This window comes from Anas platyrhynchos, chromosome 10 (assembly GCF_047663525.1).
Source record: "Anas platyrhynchos isolate ZD024472 breed Pekin duck chromosome 10, IASCAAS_PekinDuck_T2T, whole genome shotgun sequence".
Lineage (NCBI taxonomy): Eukaryota > Metazoa > Chordata > Aves > Anseriformes > Anatidae > Anas > Anas platyrhynchos.
The window spans coordinates 8,079,997-8,106,258 of record NC_092596.1 but is presented as its reverse complement, the minus strand read 5'-3'; the positions used below and the strand labels follow the sequence as shown (position 1 = coordinate 8,106,258).

Genomic DNA, 26,262 nt, shown 5'->3' with positions numbered 1-26,262 from the left:
CCCAGGAGCCAATTTAAGCTCAGCTCAGGGCCGTCAGCCTCTATTTGAGTGATGATGTGGGGCTGCTGGTCTCCACCTCAGCCCCAAATGTGTTTTTGCCTGACCATGGACACTGCTGGCCTGGATCTTGACCTTGTCTCACCCTTATGGACCTGCATGGTGATGGTGTGCTTACTGACCCATTAGATCAACATCAGGTAGTCTGATCTGGGGTCAACAAGTCCAAGAAGCAGCAGTAAGGATGGGGCTAACCCCCTTGGAAGGAGGGAGGTGGGAAGGAGTTGGCCTCTCTTAGGTAGACTCTATAGAAAAAAAGACTGTCCTTTGGTCTGGGAAATGGTTCCTATCTGTTTTGAGATCTTAGGGAGTTCCATGACATCAAACCATCTGAGTAGTGTGAGCAGTGCTTTTATTTGCTTTTTATTGAACCAAGAAGCTCAGAGTCTTTAGTTTTTTAAAGACAAGTCTATCTTGGATAGGATGTCAGCCTCCAAGTCACCAACACAGGATGCAAGAATTGAGTGAAGACCATATTTTTAAAAACAATATGGTAACAAGCTGTGACATTCTTATGGGATGCTTTGTAAGAAAATGGGGTAAGAAAAAGATAATCCTTGAGAAGCATTTTCCCTGAGATGCTGAAACAGTAGCATTTACTTCACTCCAATTGGCAGAGTAATTGTGCATGCTTAGATGTAATAGCACTGCACATATCAGGGTGGCTTGATGCATTGTGACCCTCTTGCTTCAGCACAAGTTCACTGTAACACCTGAGAGTAGATAAAAAGGAGAGAGTCCTGGGGAGCAGAGGGCTTTCATCATTCAGCTGTGTGGCACAGCAGGCAGTGGTCTGGTGAAGATGCACAGCACGGGCACTCACCTTGGCAGAAACTTGAGGTTTGGGAGTTTTTTCATTGGCTGTGCAGTGATTTCTTTGTGGGAGGAAGCTGTGCTTTGCCCCTGGAAGCTCCATTTCCCCAAAGGAGATCTAGTCTAATACTGACAAGGTAGCTGCACCTTGGTGTTGCATATCAAAATTCAGCCTGGGAAGTTTTACATTTCAGTTTAGCTTCCTGAAGGTGTAGCTGCAGAGGATCCCTGAGCTGGTCTCAATCGACAGGCATCTGCCTCTACATGCTGGACAGGGTAATGGAGTTGAAATAGCTCAGCAAGTCTGCCATGGTGAAGTCCATGGTGATCCCCGAGCCTGCGTAACAACGTTGGATCAGATCCTCCAGCTCTTGGTACTGACGTATGAGCTCCTGCTCCATGGCGTGCCACACCACCTGGGGAAAAACAGAGCATCAGCCTGTGCCAGCTGTACGTGGGGGCTGACTGCAAGAAGATAAGCCATGCATGCTCTGCCACCCTATGACAGGACAAGCCAGAAGGAAGGAACTTCAGGAGAAGACCCACTGCTTTGCAGCCCTGAACTCCCCCCAAAATCATGACACCACACCCAGATAACACCATAATCAATCACCGGCAAGAGATTTTCCTCTGGCGACAGATACTTGTGGATTTTCCTGTAGAGGGTCTCGAGGGCTTTCTTTACTTCCTTGCCTGGGTACCTCTCAATGACCTTCCTCAGCTCTTGCTTGCTGTAGGCCAGCTGGAAGCTGACCTCCTCTTCTTTCACCCCCTGAGCGATGCGGGCTTTCACCCCTTCAAAGAAGTGCTGGAAAAGCAAGGAGACATCCACTGATGAGCTGCATGAAGGTGTCAGGGATGAAACCTGGCCACTGTCCTCAGTCCCCTTCCCATGACCGAGTGGAAGAGAAGTATCAGACCACTCGTCCTCCAGGAAAGCAGGGCTGCTCTGCAGGCCTGGCTGTGCTTTAGGGCATTTCATCAGTTCTACTTTCCCTCCCTGCTCAGCATGTGGGATCTCTAGGGGTGGCACTGCCATGGAGCAATGGGACTGCTGAAAAGTTGCTTGTGTTCCTTGGGGCTTCACGCAGTCTGCCTTACTAGAGAGGGTTTGGATTCAAATGGGGTAACAATCTGCAAAACTGTAAAATGAACTTCAATTTTCTCAGTACTTTGAGGATATTGTGTGTATGCAGGAAAGGCTGCCCCTTAAGGAGGTGTTTCAAAAGGAGTGTGTATCCAGCCACAGGCATGGCTGTCACTTCTAGGAGCCCAGGGCTAAGCCAACCCAAAGGAGTACAGACCTCAGCTAGTTTTTGGAGAAATACCAGGAGCGGGGTAGCTCTGTGAAAGGCTCAATGCTGATAGAGGGCTTTTTTTTTTTTTTTTTTTTTTTTTTTTTCCCCCTGCATGTGCTTTTCTAGACACAGAATCTGCTGGGACCTCAGTCAGCCTCTAGTTCAGCCTCCTGCTAAAAGTAGGATCGCCACTGCATTCAGACCGGGGTATCTGGTCTGAAGGTGGGTCTTGAAAATCTTCAAGGACAGACTGTCATTATTTTATTATCCTCATCATGCTTTTTTTCCTCTACAGCTTGACCCCCCCCCCCCCCCCCCCCAGTGTGTAACTGTTCTCTCATCATTCTGCTATGCATCTTGGTGATGGACCTGGTTGTGTCTTCTCAGTTGCCTCCTAGGGAAGGTTGCTGTCGGGTACACCTAAACCTGTTTCTTCTCCAGGGCCAGGCTCACAGGACACATGTTACTGTTCCCTGGCCATGTTGGTGGTCCCTTTGTGAGCTTGTTCATGATCTGGAGCCCCAAAGCTGGGCACAAGATTTCAGATCTGGCCTAATAAAGGGGAAAAAAAAAAAAAAAGACTAATATCTTCCTTTGATCTGCTGCCATACAGCCCAATATGCTGTAGGCTGTCTTGAGTATTTCTGCTGCAGTTTGGGGTGGAGAAATATCCTAAATCCTAAGGGTTTTCAAGGAGAAAGAGGTTCCTAAAGTTACAAGCTTCTTTCAAAAACAGGTGTGGGCTCCTAGGTTACTCAGTGCCTTTGCAACTACCCTTTGTGTTGAACTGAGCTCAAACCTGAAGAGCTACATGGGCTGTTAGAGGTGGCTGTCAGGTGTCTGAGCAGAACACCAAGTACCTTCATGTTATTTGGAGCAATGAAATTCTGCTTTCCCTCACAGAGGAAGTATTTGAAGACATTGGCATGTCACTGCTGAAAGCAGCATGAGATGCTGAGCTGATCTTCCCGTCAAACCTACAAGATGTTTGACAGCGAAGACTGCAAACAAATTGAAAGGAGCAGGTCTTATAAATGATTCAAGCTGAACTCAGTCTGAGATATTTTAGGCCAGTGAGTGGGTTGAGAAGAAGCAGAGCAAGGAGGGGTCTTGAGAGCAGCCATCATCTCAGAGGAAGGGGGATGCCTGGTTGAGTTAGCAAAGCCTGATGCTTTTAGCTCAGTTCGCAAAGCAGTCACCTGGGAAGTGTGAGGTTCTCCTAGGCTAATTAGTCCAGGCAGCTGTGCAAAAAGAAACTAGCATGTTTCTAAATTTGATTTCCCTCCTCTGGACCCTGTCCTGTGAATTCGTGACTTTATGAATTGCAGTGACCTTTTGATGGGTCAGTTTATTCTGTACTCACGTTGAGCTTTTCCAGTGGCTGGCCCAGGTAGGTGATGACATATTTCTCCATGTGCTCGCTATACCTTTGCTTGGCTTCCCTCTTTTTGTCCTCCAGGCACTGTATCTTCTTTTGGCACAGGAAGCAGTGAATGTGGTGGAAATTCTCCATCATGACCATGTCTGTGTTCACCTTGAGATTTGCTGAGGACAGGCTATTGACTGAAAAGACAGGGACAGGTATGGAGAGAATCAAGGGCTGAGGTAAGCTTCATCACAGGCTGTTCAGCTGTCCGACTGCCTTGCCTTCCAGGGCAGTGTACTGGCTTTGGAGTTGTAATATTTTATAATTTACCCAAAAGTGTGCAGAGACATTTGGGTCTAATCCAGCCCTATCCAAATCTTTCATCAGGTCTCACCATGCTGCCAACCACTAGCTAGCTCGTCTGGAGAGGGCAGGAGCTCAAGTAGCTCACTGTGTATGCAGAGCAGAGATGGCCCTTCTCACTCCTCATGGTGAACAGGTCATTAGGACATCTTATTTGAACTGTCTCCCCCTGAAATGCTGGAGGGAGTAACTATAATGCACATACTGGCCCTTGCTCATTAGCTTTATTCCCTATCTCACCCACTTTGCTTTAAAGATTGCTTGTAGCATGGTAGGGCCTGTTTATGCTCCAACCCCAAGCTCATCTGCAGATAGGAGCTGCCCTTCTGCACCACCTCATGCTCTTGGAGGCTTGGACTTATTACTTCTGCAGTGCCTCAGGTCTTCTCCAGGCTGGGAAGCGGGGTCTCTGCACCCACAGCCAGGGACCCACTGAGAGCTGCCTGCCTGGCTCTCCCAACCCCTCTCCCTCTGTCTTAGTACTTTGGGGGCAAAGTTACTCTCTGGCTGCTGGTGTTCCTGAGACCTGTCCTTGCAAGAAGTCTGATCTGTAGTGGGAAGCATCTCCTCTGTAGCGGAGAGCCTGGTGTTAGATTCGGAGCTAAGCTTGTGTCCCAGCCTCTGCAAACATCCCAGGCAGCATGCACCTTGTACTCTGCAGTCTGAATTTGTCAGATGCTCCAGGTCTTTGCTTGGGGAAGGCAGATCCAGCCCAAGCAGTGTTCAGGAGGCAGGTAGCCTGCATGTCCCCTGCTCTGGTGGCTCAGCTGGTTGCTGATGACTCCTGAGGCTGCAGCCTTATGGTTGCCACCAGTCTTTGTACTCACTGCTGCTGAAGACGCTGCTGGCCAGCCTGAGGTGTGCTTTGTCCAGCTCCCCTCTGCGCTGAGCTGTCCTGAACACCTCCTCTGAGAAATTCACAAACTCCTCGAAGCGGCTCACAGAGGGCAGGATCCCACCTCTCAACTTGCTGGGTGCCTTGGCCTCCTTGATTTCTTTGCACAAGGTCCCCTGGCAATGATACAAAAAAATATGCTCAGGTCTGTCATGGCCCCAGCCACATCTTCCAGCAGGCAAAGCCACAGGCCAGAAAACAAGCAAAGCAGTGAGTTGTGTACTGCTTTCTGCATTTACAAGGCCGGACTAGCAGCAACAGCCTCCCTTCTTCATGAGTCTATGGGAAGAGGTGAGCTTCCTTGCCTCTGGCTGTGTCTGAAACCATACTGGCTGCTCTTCTGGAGCTGGTGTGCTTGGTCTCAGGCTGCGTGGTTCTTCGCTCGGACATAGTTCTGCCTCCTCACACATACACCCAAAGGACAGAGGCTCTCCCCTCTGGCACTTCTCAAGCCAGTTTGGGAACAGGCTGTCTGCTCCAGGTCTTGGCAGAGATGCCCTTGATGCCAGCATGTGGCTTCCCTTGACCTCAGCAGTGTCAGGGCCAGGTTTTTCACTTCTGAAGGGATCTTGATCACCCCACACTCTCCTCCCTACCAATTGGTCCTTGAGCAAGTCCTGCTGTGCCAGCAGGAGTGCAGAAGAGCTTGGCTGCAACAACTTGATATGCAGCCATCGCTTCAACAGCCTCCCAGGGCAGTATATGGGGAAAAACCCTCCAGTTTCCTCATTCTGATAAGAGCAGGCACGTGTGGCACTTGATTTTATTGTGCTTCACCTCTCAGACATAATCAATGAGGGGCTAAGTCTTCCCAAAACCAGAGTCAGATCCACATCTGATACACACCAGCACTACCAGTAAAGCCCACATTAGAAGTTTAGAAGACCCTGGAGGAGGTCAACCACCACCCATATATATTTGGCCTTGCTCTTACCAACACTCACAATGCACTTGTTGAAGCTGCTCTTGGCCAGCAGCAGCATGTTGCCCAGGACAGTGTTGAGGAAGGATGAGGGGGGAGCTGAGGAAGAGCCCCACATCTCAAAGACGGAGTCACTCAAGGTAACCAGGACCTGCAAGCAGCTGAAGGGGTGGGTCTTATTGCAGACATCTAGGAAGCCTCTCAGCTCGGGCTCCAGTGAACTGAAAATCTCACTCAGCAGCCGGGTTGTAGGTTCTTCTAGTCTTAAAAATAAAAATAAAGTAATTAAATGGGGAGGAGCACTGATGCTGTGGCCAGCTGGAGAGGCATGTGCAAAGCTACATAAGGGAGAAGGAAAGCCTTCTGTATCACAGTAGAGCTTATTTATTGCTTGAGTCCTCCAACTCTTCCACATCTCTGCCTGTGGGAGGACACTGAGGTCCTGTTTTCCCATCCAAATGGAAAGTTTGTGGTTTTATGCTGGCATTTTTTCTATTTATTTTTTTTTCCATAATATGCTTTCAGTTTACAATCTTGCTATTAGGGAACTAAAGCTGATGAAAGCATGATGCCATGACACCCCACTTTCTGTAACCCCCCTGAAGCAGAGCCACTGCACTGGGGAGAAGCACTCTGCCTCTCTGCAAGCCCAGCTATGATGCCTTTGGGTTCTGCTGCTGTCCAGGGTGAAAACCTGAGACCAATGTTGAAATCAGGATGGTCATAAATGACAAAATAATAATAATAATCTATCAGTTCTTCTGGCAGTCCCTGTAGGACACTCTGGACCATGCCCACATCAAAGCAATGAATTGCGTGATCTACATACTGGCTCTGAGGCTTGGTGCAAGGAGGATCCTCTGCAGATGCCATGTTTTCTCCTCCCTTAGAGGCAGGTACCTGAAATGATGAAAGAGGTGGAAAGTATAATCTGCATGTTCTCTCAGAGGAAAGCTTGACACCACGGAATCATAGAATGGCTTGCATTGGAAGCGACCTTAAAGATCATCTAGTTTCAAACCCTCTGCCGTGGGCAGGGATGCCACCCACTAGATCAGGTTGCCCAGTGCCACATCCAGCTGCCTCATCCAACTTGGCCTTGAACACCTCCACGGAAGGGGCACCCACAGCCTCTCTGGGCCGCCTCTCCCAGTGCCTCACCACCCTCTGAGTGAAGAATTTCCTCCTCAAACCTAGGTTTCATTTCAGCAGAAGTCATGCTGCATCGTAATGCAGTCCCACAGTCAATGTTTAGAGATGCCAAGATCTTGCTGAAACCATCATTTAAGTTCAATTTTCTTTTGTCCTCAGGGAGTCTCAACACCACCAGCAGTCCTGACACCACTGACTATTGCCAGAGGACCAGAGCCCAGGAGAGCTCTGGTAAGCGATAAAGGTAATCAGACACCCCACTGTGCCTGATGAGGCTTGTATCAAGCTAGAGGGATGAGCCAGTGGCACTGGAGAGGACCTAGTCCCCATGCTTACCTCCAGCACCTGCAGCTCGGCGGTGTTCTGGCTCAGGTGGAAGAACTTCTCAATGAACTGCTGCTCCGCGGTGCAGAGGGGCTGCAGCTCTCGCAGCACCTGCTCCAACATCTGCTCAGAAACCAGCATGCACGTTAAAACTCCCAACACACACTGAGGACACTGGGATGGGTGCCCATGTCCACCTGAAGTGACATTTAAGCCAGCAGTACAGAACAGCTCTGTTTCAGCCCCAGGTACGCAACACCGGAGAAATGGCCCTGGGATGTGCTGCAGCACTGGGCACAGCCTTTGTGGGACATGTGAACCATTTTGAAAACTTCATCTCCTGACCTTGATGACGTTTCCTCTGTCCAGTGTGTCCTCCTGTCCTTCTCTGCTCCCTGGGAGGCTCCAGCGAGGGTGCTGCCTGCTCCCCATCACCATCGGCTTCTCCAAGCCCTCCTGAAGACCTGCAACATGCATAGTGTGGTGGCCGGGCATCTGTCCCTCCTGGCCTCTCCAGCTCCTCTGATCACTTTAATGGATTGAAATGTCTTTATTACTAATCTTTGGTGTGTTTTGGCCTTTCCCCAACAGATTTTTATCAGGTTCAAATATGCAGGGGATACAATTTTGTTCTTTTTTTTTTTTTAATCTACCTTCTCATCTGTTTTTCAGTCATTACTTTCTTCTTGTTTCCCTGTGATACTTTTCCTTTTGCTTTTTAGGGCTTAGTACTATATATTGAGGACTGGGGAGTGAAAAATCCTGGGTGATAAGAGCATAAATCAGCAGAAATGCCTGCAGGAGTTTCAGGAGAAATGTTTGTTGCTTAGTTCTTATGCTAAATTACCATTCAAACAAATCCCTGAAGGGGACGATTGGCTTTTTCAGCAACTTGCTTTCTTCAATTATAAGTGTTCATCTGGAAATTAATATACTTTTCAAACACTACCAGTTTTTACCACAACATTTCCTTTCCTGCCTGGCTTAAGTTGAAAAGTTGAAAAATGTATTTGAAATGTGCATCAAAAACAATTATATCCAGGGAAAGAAATCAGTGGGGAAACATCCCTATTTTCTAATTAATTCTAAAAGTTGGTATCATTCCACTAACCCCAGACCTGGGTGACTCAGGCCAGCTCTTTATTTTCTGTGATATCCAAAATATCCTTATTTGAGCCAATACCTGCAGGGCCTTTACCTTTGGAAAGGATTTGTCAGATGTCCTACGCAGCAAGAAGGGATGAGAGATGACAGACAGCCCTTCTCATCCCCCCAGCCTTGCAAAAACCATGGAGAAAATTAACGAGCTGCTTCCTAATATTTTTTCCCACCCTTATGCAACAGGCAATGATCATTTCACTTGCTGAGAAGTGGCAAAACTAGGAAAAAATTTCTCCCCACAGCAACCAGGAAATAATTTTACAGGTCTAAGTTTTTGTGTGGAAAATGGAATGGAAAAATGAGGAGAAAATTTAATTAGTGACTCAATTGTAAAGAGGTTGGGGTTTGCTTTGTAAACTGCCCTATAATACTTGAAACAAGGCAGCAAATCATCAGGTTGGGTATTTAGAAGGGATCAACATAAACAATCCTTTATGAGGCAGGGAAACAACCCTAAAAATTCACTGCTGGGGTCATGATTAGAAAGAAAGAGGCAGTGGGAGCTAGGGAAAGCCTGGGAAGAAAGCCAGGAGACACAGGAGTTTCTCCTGGGATTTTAGTTACTTCTGTTTTATGGGGCTTGCATGAGTGCTAACGATGGACCAAGTGCTGAAAGGAGATGACTGGCTTCGTGTTTACGGAGGGGGATTAGGTAGACTGGCTGCGACACGTGTCCTGTGCTATCTTTATTTAGCAAGGCTGGCTTCATAAAGGTCTGCTTTAACAGCCCAGCCATGTCTGCACCTGCTCAGTGCCTAGGACACAAAAGGGTGATGGTGTTTTTCCTGTTGCCCAGCAGAACTGAAGTCCCTTGCTCAGAGTCCATCTATCACTTCGCAAATAGGAGCCAGGGCCTCTCCATCCCACACACAATCTTTGTTGTTTCCTTCTATTTAAGTAAAAGTAATCATCCTTCTTCAGGAAATGGGGTTTGGCTACATTATCTTATAAACCATGGAGCAGTTTGCCTTCCCACTGCCAATTCCCTGGGTTTGCTTGCTTGCCAGTATGTTCATATTCTTTTATCAGGAATTCCTATTTTTAAGCAAAAAAAAAATAGGAATTTCCCTAGGAGAAGCTGTGTCCAGGCATCAAGGAGCCAGGGGGGTGATAGGAAGGTTATCTTTTGTTAACTGTTTGTATTACCCTATCTGCCAGGCTTCCAGGAGGGGTGTTCAGGATGACAGATGAGGTTGCAATAGACCCGTGGCAGAAGTGTCTTCCTTTACAGCTCTTATGAAATGCCTTCCTCTTCCAGAAATTCTATATCTCAGTATTATCCTGGGATTATTATTATAGCTTCGTTTTATTTTCCTGTTATCTTCTGGCTATAGGCTTCCCTGCATCCTCCAGCAACAGTGACAGCTTGCAGCAACAAGTACAGCAGGTTACCAGCATTGTGCACAAATGATTTCCTACTCCCAGTTTTTCAGCCTGTCCCTTTGATTTTATTGCTTGTTATCTTTTGGTTTTTAAATTACAAGGGTAGTAATAATGTCATATTGACTTTCCCTGCACAACTTGTGCTTTAATGCTTTTTATGTTATTCTTTTTCTTGTGGAGAGTTCTTGATTTTTTTTTTTTTTTTTTTCAGCCGGGTGATAATTATCTCTCTTGGCTCCATAGTTGGGCAAATCATTCTGGCATGGAAAAATCGGTTTGTGGTGACTATAAAAAGTTTTCCTGGAGGTGTTTTCCTCCATTACTTTCAAAATTTCAAAAAGGAAAAACTTTAATTAAGGGTCAGTACCTTAGCTAGTGGGAAAATCCAACTCCCTACTGCTGCCTGGCATCACAGCCCAGACTTGGGGGGCAAAGGGGGGTGAGCAGAGCCAGCAGCCAGGGCCAGCAGTGCCCCAGGGGAGCTGCTGAACCTGCTGTGGTGCAGAGGGAAGTGATGCTGAGCGTTCCCAGCCCCAGGGATGCAGCGTGTGTCATCTGGGCAAGAGGCAGAGCCCTTGGCTGCACTCCTCCAGCCACCATCAGGCACCAGCCCTCTTTCCTTTGACCTCTGTCTCCAGCCAGCATGCAGGGTGTCTCCTGGGATGTGGAGACAAGTGATGAAGTAGGTGCAGAGCTGAAAGCAGCCAGGCTAGTGCTCTGATGGACTAAACACACCATGCGAAGTGGTTTCTGACATTCAAGCTGGGCCAAGCTGGCATGGAACTTTCCATTACAGTGCTTTGTTTTTCTGAAGGAAAATGTGATTTCTGTGCAATCAAAAACTTCCAGAGGAGACAGATCAGTTTCTCTTTTTATCTTCAGAAACACCTGACTGGAATATTTTGAGTCAGATGCAGCCATTCCTGTTGAAATGATCACCTTGGGACAACACAGCCCCACAGCCAGCTCAGTGTGAAATCATTCTGTTCTCACAAATATCGCTATGAATACACTCATGTCTTCAGGGACAGGCTTGGTGCCATCTCTTTACAGGGAGAAGTGCCTGACCAGCTCTGCTTGTATGAAAAATGGACCAGGCATTAGCCAGGCACTCCTATGTCCCCCTCGCTTATGGCTCCTCAGGATGTGATCCCAGCCACCCATGCATCGTTTGGGAGTCCTGAAATGGCAAGATACACAGAAACTACAGCCCTGAGAAGCAGCTAAACAATGCTGAATAATAAATGGGGCCGTGGCTCACACAGACACCACCTGGTGCACATCAGAGCCAACTTTGTCACCTGCTGCCAGCTGCAGACCTGGCCATAGGGCAGGAGGGAAGCTCGTGGCACAGTAACACCCGTGATGGGGAATGATTGCTGCGTTCCCTACTTGCAAACAAATTACTGCTCAGCAGCACAAAGGTCACATCTGAAAGTCACTTACTTCCTTTTCTTCTTCCCAACAAGAGCATTTTGGCTTGTTCAAAAAAGGCTTTGATTTCCCTGTCGTAGAGTCTGCTGAGGTTCTGGGCATAGACCTGGAACAACAAGACAGGCACAGGAATTTCCTCTGTATCTCATCTCCCCATGACCAGCTCCCATCTCAGAGCTTTTTCCTCAGCTGCCCAGTTGAAGCAAAAGTCAGCAGATGGTAACTGAAATGGACCTAGTGTTCTTGGGGTGTAAGGCTTTTGGAAAGGCAAAACACAGTAACAAAAATGAAAACCAAGCCTTAGTGATATACAAGGAACCATCTCGTTCATTCAACAATGTCCGTATTAGCAGGAGATGCCAAGGATTTTAAGGGCTTCCCAGAACTCTACAAATAAAAGACAGTTGAATAAAATACACCCAAGTGTTGTATGAATGATGTTTGAATGAATGCAGTTCATCTTATCAAGCACATGCAGTAAAGGGATGCCCAGATGACGGCAGCAATACCAAATTTTGGCATTTCAGACCTTTTCCTTCAACACAGTATCTGTCACCAAGTCCCATACCTATTTCTGTCAAGCCTAAGGTGACCAAGCTGGCCAGACTCTCTCCTAGAAATGCCAAATGCTGGAAGCATTTGGAGAAACTGAGCTCTCACTGTGAGTTGACCTCTTGGATGGATATTTGGGATTTCAGCCATACCTTGGGGAGATCAGAGAAGAGAACTGGGTTGGCATTCCTCAGCCAGGCCGTGAGCGGGGTGTAGGGTGCCAGTTCCTCATGGTGGAGACTATGGCTTGGTGCAGAGAGCTTGTCAAAAGGGTTCATGAGAGCATCGACCTGAGCATTGCCCTAAAGCAACAGAAAGGACAGAGAGTGCTGAATAAAATGGCCTCGGGAAGTTCTGGAAAACAGTTGTTTGCTAACCACCCTTGGATTGGTAATTCTGAATGTTTGAGAAGCAAATTTAAAGGCCAGAGAGGATCGGAGTGAGCACTTTGAACTCCAGTTTTAGCCCTATGTTGGGTGAAAAATTCTGAGCCCAGAGGAATGATTTGGCCCATCAGTAATACGTGGGATGCTGTGGCTAAATACAGTGGATAGGATAAGACACTGGGAGATCCCACAGATCCCTGCCAGACACATCTCTTCCCAGGTTCAACCCTTGAAAGTCAATGTCAAGCATCTAAGGCTGTAATGCTAAGGATCTGGGAGCAACTCCTCTTCACGAAATGAAATCTAGAAGAGTCACATTGTCCTTCCAAACTTCTCCCCACCGTGTCCACCAGATCTTTTCTATTGCATGACGAACATTTGAAAATGTTAATCAAAGGCTCAAGGGATTGGGTTTTCTCCTGGGATTTTGCGTAACAAGCAAATGAACAGCCACCACTGCTCCTGAATTAAAATGAGAAAAAGTAAAGCAAAAAATCTAAAGCAAAACCACTTCTCTTTGTAATGTGACCTGAGGATTAATGATGGTGGCATCCCCAACACCACTGGTGCTAATTTACCAGGATAGTCAAGTTCCTCAGAATGCTGTGCTGCTGTGTGGAGAGTGACACCCACCTGCAGCTCAAAGATGTTCGTAATGTGACTGATGAAGCTGTTTTCAAAGTTCTGCCTGAGTGTTTCAAACATGATCAGCTGCTCCGCCACAGCCTGTAGCTTTCGGTAACCTCGAGACAAAGCAGGAGAGGTGTTAGAGTGGCACAGAGTGGCACTGGGGCCTTTTGTCACCCAGCACCCTGACAAATGCAAGACGTGTTCAAAGCGTAAGTTCTGGGGTGAATGCTGCCCCCTAAAAGCCAACAAATGGAAGAAAGTTTGCTGTGATATTGTGCAAAGAGAGATAAGGAGGCTCATGGAAGCTCCAGCAACATCTTCAGAAGAAAGCCACCTCTGCCAGCCTGTGTCCCAGCTCATCTCTCTGGCTGTGCCGCAGGGAAATGGTGCGTGAGCAGCACAAGTGGCAGATAAGCTGATGTCTCTACCCTTCACAGACGTAAATCTCTGCCCTCGCCTTACCAGGCTGTATCTGGATGTTCATGCAGCCAGATAATGCCTCTGCTGCAGCAACACAGGCTTTCAGGCCGCTGGGGCTGGAGAGGTCTGCCCGGCTCAGGGCTTCACAGTGCTCCTTGCCAAGGTCAAGGTGGGTCTGAAAACAAAGCCAGAAGAGAGCAGGTACAAACACATCCAGCTCTGCATCCCTTCCCATTCCACCTGGAAGGCTGCTGGCTTGAAACAGCCAAGTGCTACCTTCAGCTGCCAGGCTGCAATTGTCCATCGAGAAAAAAAGCTAAGGAAAAGGCTAAGAAATAAAAAGGTCAGTGGTGTAGAGGTCACCATAGCCAGTGGAAGTGAGGATTTGCTGTGCTATTACAGCACAATTCTTGCATTTATGGTGTGTTATTTTGGTAAATAGCTTGCCTTTCCATATGGCATTACACAGATTGAGGCTCACCTTGCCCATGAAAAAGACCTTTGGGGGGTCCCTCTACAGCACTGGGCCACAATGAGGGCACTGTGCATTGTAATTGCCACCAGTCTGCTCATAGCCCATCCCAGCTGTGTGTCCGTCCTTATATTATCAAGACAAAGTTCCTCATTTCTAGGCCAGAGAGGCTCTGTGGCCTTTGCAAACAGTTTTCAGGGTTTGCGGTTCACTGATAGCTTCTGGAACAGATTTAACAGACTTTGCAAATCCACATACCGTGAGGAAGAGGATCTCATCCATCAGCTTCGTCTTGTTAGAGAGGATGTGATGGAGCAAGGAGTTCTCCTGGTGGATGTGGTCCATCTGCTGCTTCACGCTTCCCAGTAACTCATCGTAGACCTGCAAGGTCTCCTCCACTCTGGCCACCTCTGCCAGGGCCTCATCAATGGAGCTCATCAGCTTGGTCACCTGCTTCTCAGAAGAGATGATGGCCCTCAGGTTGGCCTGTCAAACGGAGAAACAGAGGGCTTCAGCACAGTGCCAGGGGCTGAGCAGCACCACCTCAGAGCCAGATACCCTGACCTTCATCCTCCCAAGTCAAAGCAGAGTCTTCATCGTCATAACATGCAAGACAGCTGTCCTGCATCACTATCAGCACAAGGTCAATGTCTTATCCTTGCACTCAGCCAAACTCTACATCGGCAAGTCCCAGGTGCCAGGCTGAGCTGCTCTGGCAGTGGAATTAATAAACAGTTAAATCATGCAGGAGACACATGCATATGTGTGTCTCTAATATGGCAACTGAAGGCATTATTTGCCCCTGGAGGTCCCGGGCATTTGTTTTGACGGGTGGTGGAGATGTAACAGCACGTTAATTGTTGATGACAAGCTCCACTAGAGATTAACCGCTTCCAAATGTTAATTGTATCATTTTCAGGGCCTAAGTACCATGCGGGATATCAAGGAAAATAATCTATAGCCATGAGCATGGGAGGCATGAGTCTTCCAGCCTGCTATCTTTCTCTGCCTTAATCAAGCTTTTAAAGGAGTTTGTCATTTCAGATATTTCAATTATCTGTTGAGTTCCTTATTAAATGAAGGGCAGCATCTGCACTCAGTATGCCCCACACTCGGCTTTCTGATGGGAAATGCTCAGAAGGAGAGAAGCAAAATCTTGTCCACCCAAGTCAGGTTGTCACAGCTTGGACCCCCCCTGTGCACTGAATGAGGAGTGTCTGAAAGCTGGTTTCCTGCACGGTAGCTGCTGGCCATCTATAATCCCCATGTCAAGAGGTTTCTCTCCTTCAAACTCTATCTCCACTGCTAGTGGAGTAAGGATGGGCTGGCAGCTCCAGATCTAGAGGTGGTACGTGCAGGACAAGACACCGGAGCATCACAGAGCTGCTCCTAGAATGCATGAGAGCCACTCTGCAGCCCCTGCCTGGATCTGGTGGCTTCAATATCATGGGCAAAATGTGTATTAAAACCTCCCGTGACAAATTCAGCACAGTTTTAGGAGCTAAACAGCTGAGAGCATGGGAGGAAGGGCTGGGGGCAATGGCATCAGCTGTAGACAGATTCACAGAGGGTCTGGCAAGGTCAGAGAAACCCTGTAGAAAAGAAAAGCCTGAAAAGAAAAGCCTTGCCAGTCTCTATCAGAAGGGAGAGATGAAGCTGCCTGTCTGCAAAGAGCTGCAGCGTTTCCACAAAGGCAGGGCAGGCAGAGATTTCAGTTGCCAATAGGTCAGTAACTGCGTATTTTAGTGGGGCTTTCTGGTCCATGATATTCATCTCAGAAAGCAACAACAGCGTTAAGAAAATGTTCCTTTTGCCCGGAGCCCAGCCCAGCACGAGGACCTGCGAGGGAGCAAACAGCCCCGCTGCCAGACTGCCGCTTTCCAGCCGCACACCGGGGATCTTCACTTCGTATTAAACACTCCTAAAACACAGCCACAGCCCTCCCACAAGCTGGTCACTGCTCTGCCTTCGGATTGTCTCATTAGGGCTTAACAGGAGGTGGCCAAGAGCAAAGCATCACTGGTGGCAGGGCCGGCAGAAGGGCTCTGGAACATCGCCACTCGGGCAGCGGTAATCACGCTCCCGCCGGACACGGTGCACAAAATCGCTGGGAGACGCACGAATTCTGGTGTGTGCTGGGGTCCTGCGAGCACGTAGGAATACCAATGTGGAAATCAGGCCCCCCAGGTGCCCTGGCCATGCTCTCCTTCCCTCCGAAGCCTCCAGGCTGTTGGCACGCTGCTTGGCCATCCCCAGAAGAGATGGGCTGGCAGAGGCTGATTAGCGCTGCGACGGCGGCACAAGGTGTTATCACTGGGGTGTGGGGGAAAAAACGTCTAAATATATGCATGTGCTGGTCTAACTTGCTGCTATCAATTACACTTAATATCGTAGATCAAGCCTTACAAATAGAAACATCTCATTAATTAATTTGCATTAACAGTAAGCAATGTTTATTCGTTAGAGGGCATTAAAATAATGTATTCGGCAGCGCCTTTTGACTCAAAGAACTTAACTTAGAGCTTTATTGGTTGCCCTTGCAGTGTGTTTTATAGCTGGGAAATGGAGTTGCAAAGTGCCTGTATGAGAGCAAGCAGGAACAGCCCTCAGGAGTTCGATTTTCTAGATTAACTACTTAAGTTTCCAAGCATAACTCATACGGAGACACAAATTGGGAATACAGCAGCTACTGGAGCTGAAGGAGGCTGGCTTTAGGGTTTGTGGTTTCTATTATGTTTTAGAATATTTCCTTTGGCTTGTTTTTTTCCCCATTTGTTCTCCATTTACCTGCCTATAAAAGCCTATCACCAGGTACAATAGCAGGACTCTTTATCAGGAATTGTAGTGATAGGACAAGGAGTAATGGCTTTAAAGTAAAAGAGGGTAGATTTAGATTAGATATAAGGAAGAAATTCTTTACTGCCCTCAGAAATCCCAGCCCCTCACTGCTACCATTCCCCCCACATCCCCGTGCCTCTGGGCTCTGCAGCCTTCAGGCTCTGTGTGCCTGCCATTTATTTTGTTTTACTCCTTCCAAAGCTGACCGACCATGGGCTTCTCTGCCCTGGTGTGCCTGCAGATGAGTGGGTCAGCCTCTGTTTCCCCCGCAGTCATTGGAAAGAGGCCACGCACGCTGATGTCCAAGCGCAGTGAAAACAGAGCTGCTGGTGCAGATATTCATCAGCAATGATGTTAATTCTGGCCGGGCTGCCAGGCTGCAGGGAGCGCTGGCCTCTGCAATCACCTGGCTACCTCCCAGCAAAAGCTGCTGGTCCTCCCTGAGCCCCACAGCCCGCAGGGTCCCACCCAAAGCCCCTCTCTTGGGCAGCCCCGCTGGTTCATCGCACATCGCAGATGCTGAGATCAGCTGGGCTGAGATCATCTCCTTTGGGATGAAGCAGCAAAGCACCAAGACGTCTTTGAGACCGAGTGCTTCCAGCACCTGGGAGGGCTGACAATGCCCAGTGACTCGACCCAGTGCCCCTCCACGCCAGGCACCATTTTTCTGTTGAATCACAGCCCTCGCCCCCCTCACCTCGTCCAGCACGTGCAGGTCATTGCTCAGCTGCTCGGCAAAGGCCACGGAGTTGTTCACAAGGGGCTCGTACTCCTCCATCAGCCTCAGCACATCTGCAGCCTCCTTCGGTGTCATCTCCTGGTAGGCACTGAGCTCCTCCTGGCTCTCAGTCTCTGCAGCATCCTTCCTGTCTTCCTGGGGCCTTTGTCTCCCTGCGTGGACAGGAGGGCACGTGGGTACAGCCAAATTTCATCATTTCATAAGCTCTGCTCTCCCTGGGGTGCCACTGAGTCCCATCTGGGGTCACAAGTGACACGAGTCCAGTGGTCTCAGCCTGCTGGCCAGTTAGAACAACAGCATGGAATAAAGAAATGTGTGGATGGGATAAAGGAAAGTCAGCTTTCTAAGGGACAAAATGGGCATCTGAAATTTAATTTGAGCTCTGGCTGTGTTTTTTACTCACCTCTCTAGGACTGTGTGTAGGGGCATGGTGGCATGTTATACAAGGCTGAAACAAATTTCAGAGGTGAACAGGCTTCTTCTCGTCAAATGCAACACTAGTGGCAGGTTGTAAAATAAATACATTTTGGTGTTACCAACACTTGACTGCCCAACCCAGAGTGCAGGCAGCATCTATGAGAAGCCCTCTAAAATCACCAGAGCATGCGACAGGTTCAAGGACAGAGGGATACAGTGATGATAAATTAAAAATAAAACAACACTCTGAGTGTGACAAGGAAATGAATTACCTTCCACGGGACAGGAAGGGACATTCACAAACTTGATAGCCCTGGAGAGGAATCGGTGGTTCAGCTTCCACAAGCATCTGATAAAGGTTTTCTTCTCGTCAGAGCTGCTGGCAGTCCACTTGTAAACCTTATCGAAGTGCAGGTCAAAATCCAGGCTCGCCTAGATGTCAACAGTTAATTACCTCATCAATAATTAAACACCGCTTGCCTCACCACGTGCACTTAACGCAGGTCGGCAGCCTGTTTTAATAACAGGCACTGCATGCTGTGAAAATACCTTGTGTGCTGGGAGGAAAAGCAGACGTGGGCTGAAGGAGGAGGGAGACACAGCTGTGCTGCAGTTTCAAGCTCTGGGGATTTCGGTGGCCCCAGGAAGCTGCAGCAATTACTGGCAACTCCTTCTTTCCCTGCTATCTCAGGGCGACTGGGAAGGGTTGGAGAGGTACGGTCAGGGTGCTTTGCAAATAATCCCAGGCATGATAAAAGCACGGAAAACTAGGATGCACAGTGATTCTGACCCCAGGAGAGGACCCTGGGATGCTCACAGTAGGTCAGGCCAAGCACTCAGCCAGTCCTGGTGCCCTGCTGCAGCACACTGATCTCCTTTCAGATTGCATAAATCTCTCACCTTTCGCTGCAGGTTTTGGCGGATGGATGCTGATCAGCTTTGACAGCAGCCAACAGCAGATGCTTGGGAGAAAAACATTCAAAGGGCAGGTCCGGAGTGATATTGCCTTCAGGATTCCCTGCCAGCCTCCAGCAGCTCACAGATCCAGAGCGCCGTGTTTAACAGCCCTTGAAGGACCTCCTGTCCCTGATTCCCTCTAACAGTTCTTTGAACCTATTCATGGTATTGGTGTCTACAGCGTCCTGTGGCAATAAGCTCTGCAGCTTAACGATGTGCTGGGTGAGAAAGCTCGAATCTACTGGAGTTCAGAATGAGCCCAGCACCCATCTGCCTCCCACTGCAGATATTCCTCTCTGCCGTCCACCAACCTGGAATTTCAAACCTCTCTTCACTCAAGAATTGGGAAAATCCAGAAAAAAAAGGAAAAAAAAAGAAAAAAATAAAAAAAATAAAAAAGAAACAGCTTCACCTGTATCGTCTACTACCCAATTTGCTGCCAGGGAAGGGCAGGACAAACTCTCTCAGGCCACCTTTTTGTTGGTATGTCCTCCTGTGAGCACTTTGACCTGCTGCCAAGCATGGATCTCCCCTGCGTTTGGTCTCCTGAGAACTTCAGGTTACCCCAGCTACAGGCAATGGCTCAGGACATGCAGGAGCTCAGAGAAAGCGGTGTTAACCTCTGCAAAGCTCCGAGCTCACAAAAAACCCTGCTACCTGGCATCAATGACAGGACATCAGTGCTACAAGGACAAGACCTCAGCTGGCCAAGAGGCAGAGGAGATTCCTGCTCCTCCCTCCAGTCCTAGCACAAATCTCAGGGATACTTTTCTCCCAGTTTTCTCCGGGTTTGGGGCTTTCCCCTCTCTGTTGCTCTTAAAGTCATTGTGATGGAAATGACCCCGTTTGCTGTGCTGCACCCCAGCCCTGGTTTTTCCAGAAGGTCACTTGAAAGAACAGGAACATGGCCTGGAAGAAGAACACCCTTAGCCTCTCCCCATGTGGTTTTTGTCCATGAAAATGTCCGTGACTTTTTCTCTATGCCCAGAGGTTGCAGTCTCATGAAGGGGGAACTCCAGCCATTGGAGACTTTGTGTTTGCCACTATGCAGTGTACGTGGGTGGAGAGAATAAGAGGATGCTGAAGTAGGAACATCCCACAGAAAGAAACCCCTTCCTGCACCATCTCATTATCTCTGCAGCACAGCCTGGTCTCCTCTTCTGGAGAATTTGGAAGCTGCTCTCATAATTATCGGTACTAATCATCGTAACAGGCGCAGAGTCTGTGCGGATTTATGCAGTCCTGCGATGCTGTAAGGGTCGCTTTCCAGACGCCTTGCAGCAGTACCTCTCGCCCCCGCATTGCTCTGCAGGCTCCGTAGCAGCCCCTGCAGCAGCGCAGAGCGGCGATGCCTGGGGGGGGGACTTACAGGGCACGTGGTTTACAGCCTGCCTTACGAGGAGCTATTAAAGCAGGGAGGCCTCTGCTAATCGCTTCATAAATATTAATGCTGTTTTGGTCAAGGGAGCTGTAGCTTTAGCACCTCTGGACTTGCGGCGTCAGGATTTTGTTGGTGCCAGGGCTGGGGTGCAGCGGAGCAGACCGACGGCCAAGCCCCTGCTGTGCGTCCTGAATGTCATCCCATGGGCTGGGGTCCCAGCTATCTGCTGGGAAAGGGTGGGGAGGTCTTATTTGCATTTTCATGGACCTGCCAAGCCATGCACCAGGGAAAGACTGTGCTGATTTGAGCACTGGGCTGTGCTGGGAAGCTCATCTGGTGCTGGGGTCTCGTGGTGGCACCGTGTCAGCGTGCCCTGGCTGCAGCTGACACACTTCTCCCCTGCCTGGGGACCTTGTGCAGCAGCTTCAGCTGGAGACCAGGTCCCGTTCCAGGAGTGACAGGGACAATTCTGGCTGCCAGCATTCAGGAAAGGTGAATTCAGCCTGGAAGAGGCAAAGAAAAGAGCTCCAGGCCCGATGAAGGGAATAGAGATGTCAGCACGGAAAAGGAGACTGTGAGGCTGTTCTGCTTAACCTGCCCAAAGGAAGGTCAACAGGGGAGGTGACTGCACTAAAAATACATCTGCAAAGGAGAAAAGCTGTGCAGTCTAAAGGACAGGCACAGCACAAGCGCAAATGGGATGATGTGGGTCAGAATCCAGGCTGGGGGTCACAGGAAGGCTTTAGCCATCAGGACAAGCAAGTTCTCTGTTTGCTTGCCTGTAAGATAGGGTATGGTCAATTTGTCTTGTTGTGTTGGTAAATGAGGGGGAAAGGACTGACAATCCGGGAGGTGTCTCCTAATCCCAGCTCCTCAGGAGCCGAGGCAGGTCAGGAGGTTTGGAGGAACCAGGCTCATCTGCTAGAAGAAAGCTCAGGCAGGATGAAAACATGCAAGGGGAGATGTAAGACAATGGAAATATCAGCTCAGCTCTAACCATAGGATCAAGATGCCCTGCAAACCTGCAAGCATGATTTGCCTTTCAGCCATGCTGTGCAGATGTACTTTATTTGTCCTGGATGCAGAGCAGGAAAGCTGTTCTTTTTCTCATTTATTTCTATGCTTGTGAAAACCCAGGCACTGCGCCAAGGCCCCTGGAACATTCACATTAATAAAAAAACTAATTATAACAACTTTAACGACACACTGCCAGCCCCGGCAGCAGAGTGGGAATATCTTGTCCGTGCTTTCTTTCCCAAAAACCTTCACGTCACCCTAAAAGCACAGACTCATGCTCACTCCTCTCTACAATCTTTCAGCAAATGCCTCCATTTAATCTTTAAGTATCCTATGCAAGTGTACGTTGAGAAATGTTGTCAATGTGAATTGACAGATGGGTCTGACGGTGTGTCCTGCTGGAGATCTGACAAGAGCAGTGCCTTGCAGCCCATCTCTCCAGCCTCAGGGTTGCTGCAAAGAGCTTCAGGAGAGAGTTGTCCCAGAGGGTAAGGGGATCCTGCCCAGGGATTTTGATGGAGCTGTGTCAATGCAATGGTCAACTACTCGTTGCTCACCCTACCCAAGTGTTTGGCTAGCCTAGCAGAAAGAGAGGGAGGCCTCAGGAGGGAGGACATCACTCCAGCCTCATCCTCCTGGACGCACATGTCTTGTGGAAGAGAAGAGGGAAACGAGAAACCCCAGAGCAGTGCAGCAGGATGGAGGAGCCAGCTAGGGATGGAGAGACTCCAGTGCACCATTCTCTGGGAAACAGCCCTGAGGGAAGGCAGAGGGCTTTGATTTCTTTTTTAGTATTTTTATTATTTTTATAATTAAGTGTCATTCAGGCTGGTTCAGTCCTAGATGAGGAGAGAAGCACCCTTGCTGCTCTTCCCTCCATCCAGGCGGATGGGCTGGGCTGCAGAAGACCCAACCATAGAACAGAATCATAGAATTGTTCAGGCTGGAGAAGACCTCTGAGATCATCTAGTCCAACCTCTAAGCTAAAGTCCACCACCACACTCCTAAGTTCTAAAATCAACAGGTTTCTTGAAGACCTGCAGGGATGGTGACTCAAGAGCTCCCCTGGGCAGCCTGTTCCAAATTCCGCACAATGCTTTCAGTAAAGAAATCTCCTTATGGATCCTGACATGTGTCTCTCTAGCTTCATATTCATTTCCCTCTGCCATGTCCTTTGCCACAAAAAGAAAATCAATCCTACCTGATCGAGAGTCTTGCCATCCACCAGCTTCAGCTCCGCTAAAGGCCACCTGTAGGCTATCTTGTACTGCTCTCCTCGGTCTACCTTGACCTTCACCAGAAATGGCTGCACTGGCTTAAAGGCATCCACTGTGGATGAGAGACAGAAAAAAAAAAAAAAAAAGAAAAAAAGAAAAAAAGAAAAAAAAAACTCACAATATTATTATAAACCATATAACTTCAGTGGGAGTGGATGGGTGCAGGTGGACAGACAGACACTGATTTTGAGTCGTGGCTGCAATGAACACTGTATGGAGAGGTACTGCGAGGCTTTTCTCTTCATTTAACCTTTCCATACTGGAAGTGCTCTCTGGAGTCTAATCCAGAGTACTCTGAATTCATTGGAGAGATTCCAAAGAGTTTTAAACCTGGCCATTGTGCTCTCTGTAACGTGTAAGTAATATTTCAGCAAGATCCAAAGATGACAGGAACGGGGTCCCCGTTGCCACAGGATTTATGACAGCTACATGCCCTGTTGCAGGCCCTATAACACGGTCCAAAAGCATCGCCTTGTTTGACTGATACCCACATTAACATATCCCATCAAAATTCAATTCCAGTGTTAATTAGCTCACAGTCACCTTTGGGTTCATCAGGGAGGAATTCACTGTACCTCATTCTGGCTATTCTAATTCAGATCTCCCACCTGAGATAGATATCTCCAGAAAGGAGACACGGGCTGTTCCAGGGGCAACTCATGTATTTTAGATGCTGCTTGTAGAGCGGCTGTATCATCCCTTGGAGGTATTCCTCCTGCCCTCTGTTGACTACAGAGGGTGCTGAAGCATGCCATTTAGGCCAGAAACAGTGACTAAGGTTGTCAGAAATTAACCCTATAGCAGGTGACTGGGCTATCTGGAAGCCCGTTGTCAGGAAACTCTCTCCCCTGTAAGTCAAAATAAATAAATAAATAAATAAAATAAATAAATAAATAAATAAACCAACACCATATCTGTGCTAACAATTTCTTAAATGCTGTAGAGTGATGAAGCGACCAGAAGTGCATAGATCAAAGGAGATGCAGAATTTCCCGAAGCACGTGCACCTTTGGATCCTAATGAAACATTTGGGTCCTGCTGAAACTTTCAGCAAATCTACGCAGAGACAGAATGAGACTGTAACTCTGTGTTGTGTTAGAGGAGATGTGTTGATAACCTTTAGAAACAGATGTGATGCAAAATATAATAAAAATGATATTTCGTTGCTGGGTGGTTGAGCTGGGTTTGCAGCTCAACCTGCGTCCTGGCCACCCTGGGGGTCTTACCCACTACACAGAGAATGGACATTTTCTTCTTCTTCCCCGTCTTCCAGACACAGATGGTCTCCAGCAGCTTCTTGCTCTGTGGGTTGAACACGTCTCTTTCCAGTGAGCTCCAGAGAGAGGCCATGGTGGGGCCTGGGGGCAGCAAGGGGGATCTGCAGCCTTCCACTGCTGCTGTCCCCAGTGGCAGCTCCTGGGGAACAAAACCAGGCTGCAGATTTGATCCCCACACAAACTCCTACATGCTGACAAAATGCATTACCCCCACACCGGTATCCTGGACAAGGGTCTCTGCTGGCTTGCGGACAGCATGAGTTGCAAGGAACTTACAGACCTGAGGCCAGAAGAAGACAAGCAGGACACCGCAGCACATCCAGCCCACAATAAAACTGTATCTCAGTTCCAATCATCCCATGGAGTTTTTAGCAAGTTACACGTTTAATTTTCTCTAATTATCTCTCATTTCATTCTCCTTCCACTTTACCAGACAGGCTCCCATTCAAGGAGCACTCACCATGCTCCAGAGCCTTGCCCAGCACACCCATGCACTGACAAGGGTGAGTGGCACAAGCATCTATCTCTTGTCTGATTTACAGGAGTATTTGTCAGGAATAAACCTGTCTCGGCCAGGGTATGTGTGCTAGGACAGGCTGCTCAAGCCATCTGAACTGCTCTGGTTGGGGAGTAGCTGCACAGCTCAATGGGGCTTGGAGACACTGACCCCAAGGACTTGAAACACCGACCCCAAGGGCTAAAGACAACCAAAACTGGTGGTAAGAAAAGCGTTTAAAAGTAAATGGATCTGCAAAACTCCAGAGCAGAGAGTGGCTATTTCTACATTTTCTACGTTTCTATTTTCTACATTGAAGAGCTGTTTCCTTATTTCTGCAAAACAAAAGCTCTTTCATGGCTCCAGCTGAGCACAGCAGCTTGAGCATCAGGACCACGTCCATGGGCAGGCCAAAAAGGAAGGCAGCTACAAGCAATTCATTGCCTGGTTATTTTTGTCAGACCTAAGACTCCTGGAGCTGTATTTCCACTGCAAGTCATACCCAAAACTGTCAGGGAGGAGATGTCAGTTTATGTCTGTATAAACATGGGGAAAAAAACACCAGTTATATTACAGTCCTTAAGTTAGGTGTGATTGAATAAACAAAGTGACTAAGGCTAAAAGGTTATACTTCATGCAAATATTTTGGTAAGAATTAGGAATAAATAAAAACACGGCCTGGAGGAAAACAATAACATTAGAAAATTGAACGTTTTGTAAGAGAAACTCGCTGCTACTGAAATTCACAGGTTGCTTTGTGACAGACTGGAACAAACAAAACCTCCAGTAACTCCCTTCCTTAGTGACGGGGACAGCTCAGCCACACGGTTAGAAAAAAATAAAATAAAATATAAGAAAAAGGGGGACTTGCTGCTAAAATGTTTCAATCCCCGCAGCATCTCTTTGAATGAGATCCCTCGCCGGTTATCTTGGTTTCTCCATCCCCAACAGCTTTTCAGGCTCTCTGATGGCATTCAGTGGGCAGGACGGCAGCCCGTAGACCCAACTGCTGCTCTCGGACTCACAAATACAATTTTAATAGCGCTTGAGCAACAGCTAAAGGAAAATGATTGAAAGCCGAAGCAGCGGAGGGCTCGCTGCTGCCTGATAAGTTAATGTAGAAAGCACAATACTTCCCACCGGTGTAACTGAAAAGCTGCCTGTGGCTGAGCCACTTATCCCCTCTTTTCTGCAGAGGACCAGAAAGACTTAAAGATCTCCGTGAAGCCTCGACATTTTTGCACATCACCCATCCAGGCAGCTGGCAGAAAGGAAGAGAGCGTTAGTGGAAGGAAGGTTGTTCAAAGACTTTACCGGCCGCGTCTTGCTGGGGATAAATTGCGGGATTTCAGTCGCAAAGAAGCCTTAGAACAGGAAACAGTTTGTTGGTAAAATGAAAGCTTGAAGAGAAAAACAGGAAGCCTGAGGAACCTGAGTGAAGCCCGTGAGCAGGCGGCTTGAGGTCAGGGCAGGAAATTGTTCATGCGAATGCCGAGGTCTGCAGAAACCAGGTGCAAGCAAAGCTTCAGAGCAGCTGGAGATGAAGGAGGTTTTGACAAAAAGCAGAGCAAAGCAGGGTAAAATGTTCCCCCCCCCCCCTTCCTCCCATCCACCCCCCCTTCCCCCCGTTTCTGTTTTGCTTCTCTATAAAGTCAAAGTGTTAAATGGAGAGCAACTGCTGTCTCCCCATTCCTCTTCCTTCAACGAAGGGCCCCAGAAACAAACAGGAGTTGTGGGAGCCAGCCAGGACGCTGGATGCACCTTACAAGCCTTCGTTAAGCAAGACACATAATCATGATGCATAATTTAAGCATAAAAGAAGCCTCGTGCCTGGAAACCACGTGAGCTGAATGGTGCAGAGCGACCTTTGCTATGAAGAGGGCAGACCCATCTCTGGTGCACCCAGCTTCAGAACCAGCTTTGGTAGCCCAAAATGTGCCCTGTTCCTGCTGAGCAGCCCCAGCCACTCACTGAGAAGCTCTGTCCCAAACCACTGCACCAGTTTATGTGTTTTAACATACCCCGTGCCATCCTTCATGAGAGCTCAGCATAAAAGAGCAAGTCATTGGGAAGCGGCGATGGCTTCACTGAGACATTTACCAGGTGCTGGCAAGAACAGGGTGGCTGCAAATCCCACCCCACTGTGACCTGTGGTCATTTCCCCTTCTCCAGCATCTTATGGTGGGAATGCTGGCGAGGTAACTGAGGCTGTGCTGGACTCAGAGGTGTCTGTGT

The 26,262-nt window shown here is 48.3% G+C and overlaps 1 protein-coding gene across 1 annotated transcript; it reads right to left on the bottom strand.

Moving 5' to 3' along the window:
• Positions 1–392: 392 nt before the first annotated feature.
• On the bottom strand, positions 393–25,536 carry LOC101791390 (exocyst complex component 1-like). The gene is made up of 18 exons (XM_005011965.6): positions 25,342–25,536; positions 23,481–23,670; positions 22,179–22,306; positions 17,895–18,054; positions 17,164–17,357; positions 13,887–14,114; positions 13,199–13,331; positions 12,740–12,849; positions 11,873–12,022; positions 11,181–11,274; positions 7,536–7,654; positions 7,203–7,313; positions 6,544–6,614; positions 5,737–5,977; positions 4,725–4,908; positions 3,532–3,731; positions 1,484–1,678; positions 393–1,286 (listed from the first exon to the last, which is right to left on the bottom strand). Exons 2-18 carry the CDS (start codon positions 23,602–23,604, stop codon positions 1,131–1,133), a joined length of 2,598 nt encoding a protein of 865 aa, XP_005012022.4. The 5' UTR covers positions 23,605–23,670; positions 25,342–25,536; the 3' UTR covers positions 393–1,130.
• Between the last annotated feature and the right edge of the window lie 726 nt (positions 25,537–26,262).

Coding starts and splice junctions, on each gene's coding strand:
- LOC101791390 (XM_005011965.6), bottom strand. CDS start 23,604: ATGGCCTCTCTCTGGAGCTCACTGGAAAGAGACGTGTTCAACCCACAG. Junction 7,655..11,180: donor GTTGGGAAGAAGAAAAGGAA/GTAAGTGACTTT, acceptor TGCATGTTGCAG/GTCTTCAGGAGGGCTTGGAG. Junction 6,615..7,202: donor CCGAGCTGCAGGTGCTGGAG/GTAAGCATGGGG, acceptor TCATCATTTCAG/GTACCTGCCTCTAAGGGAGG.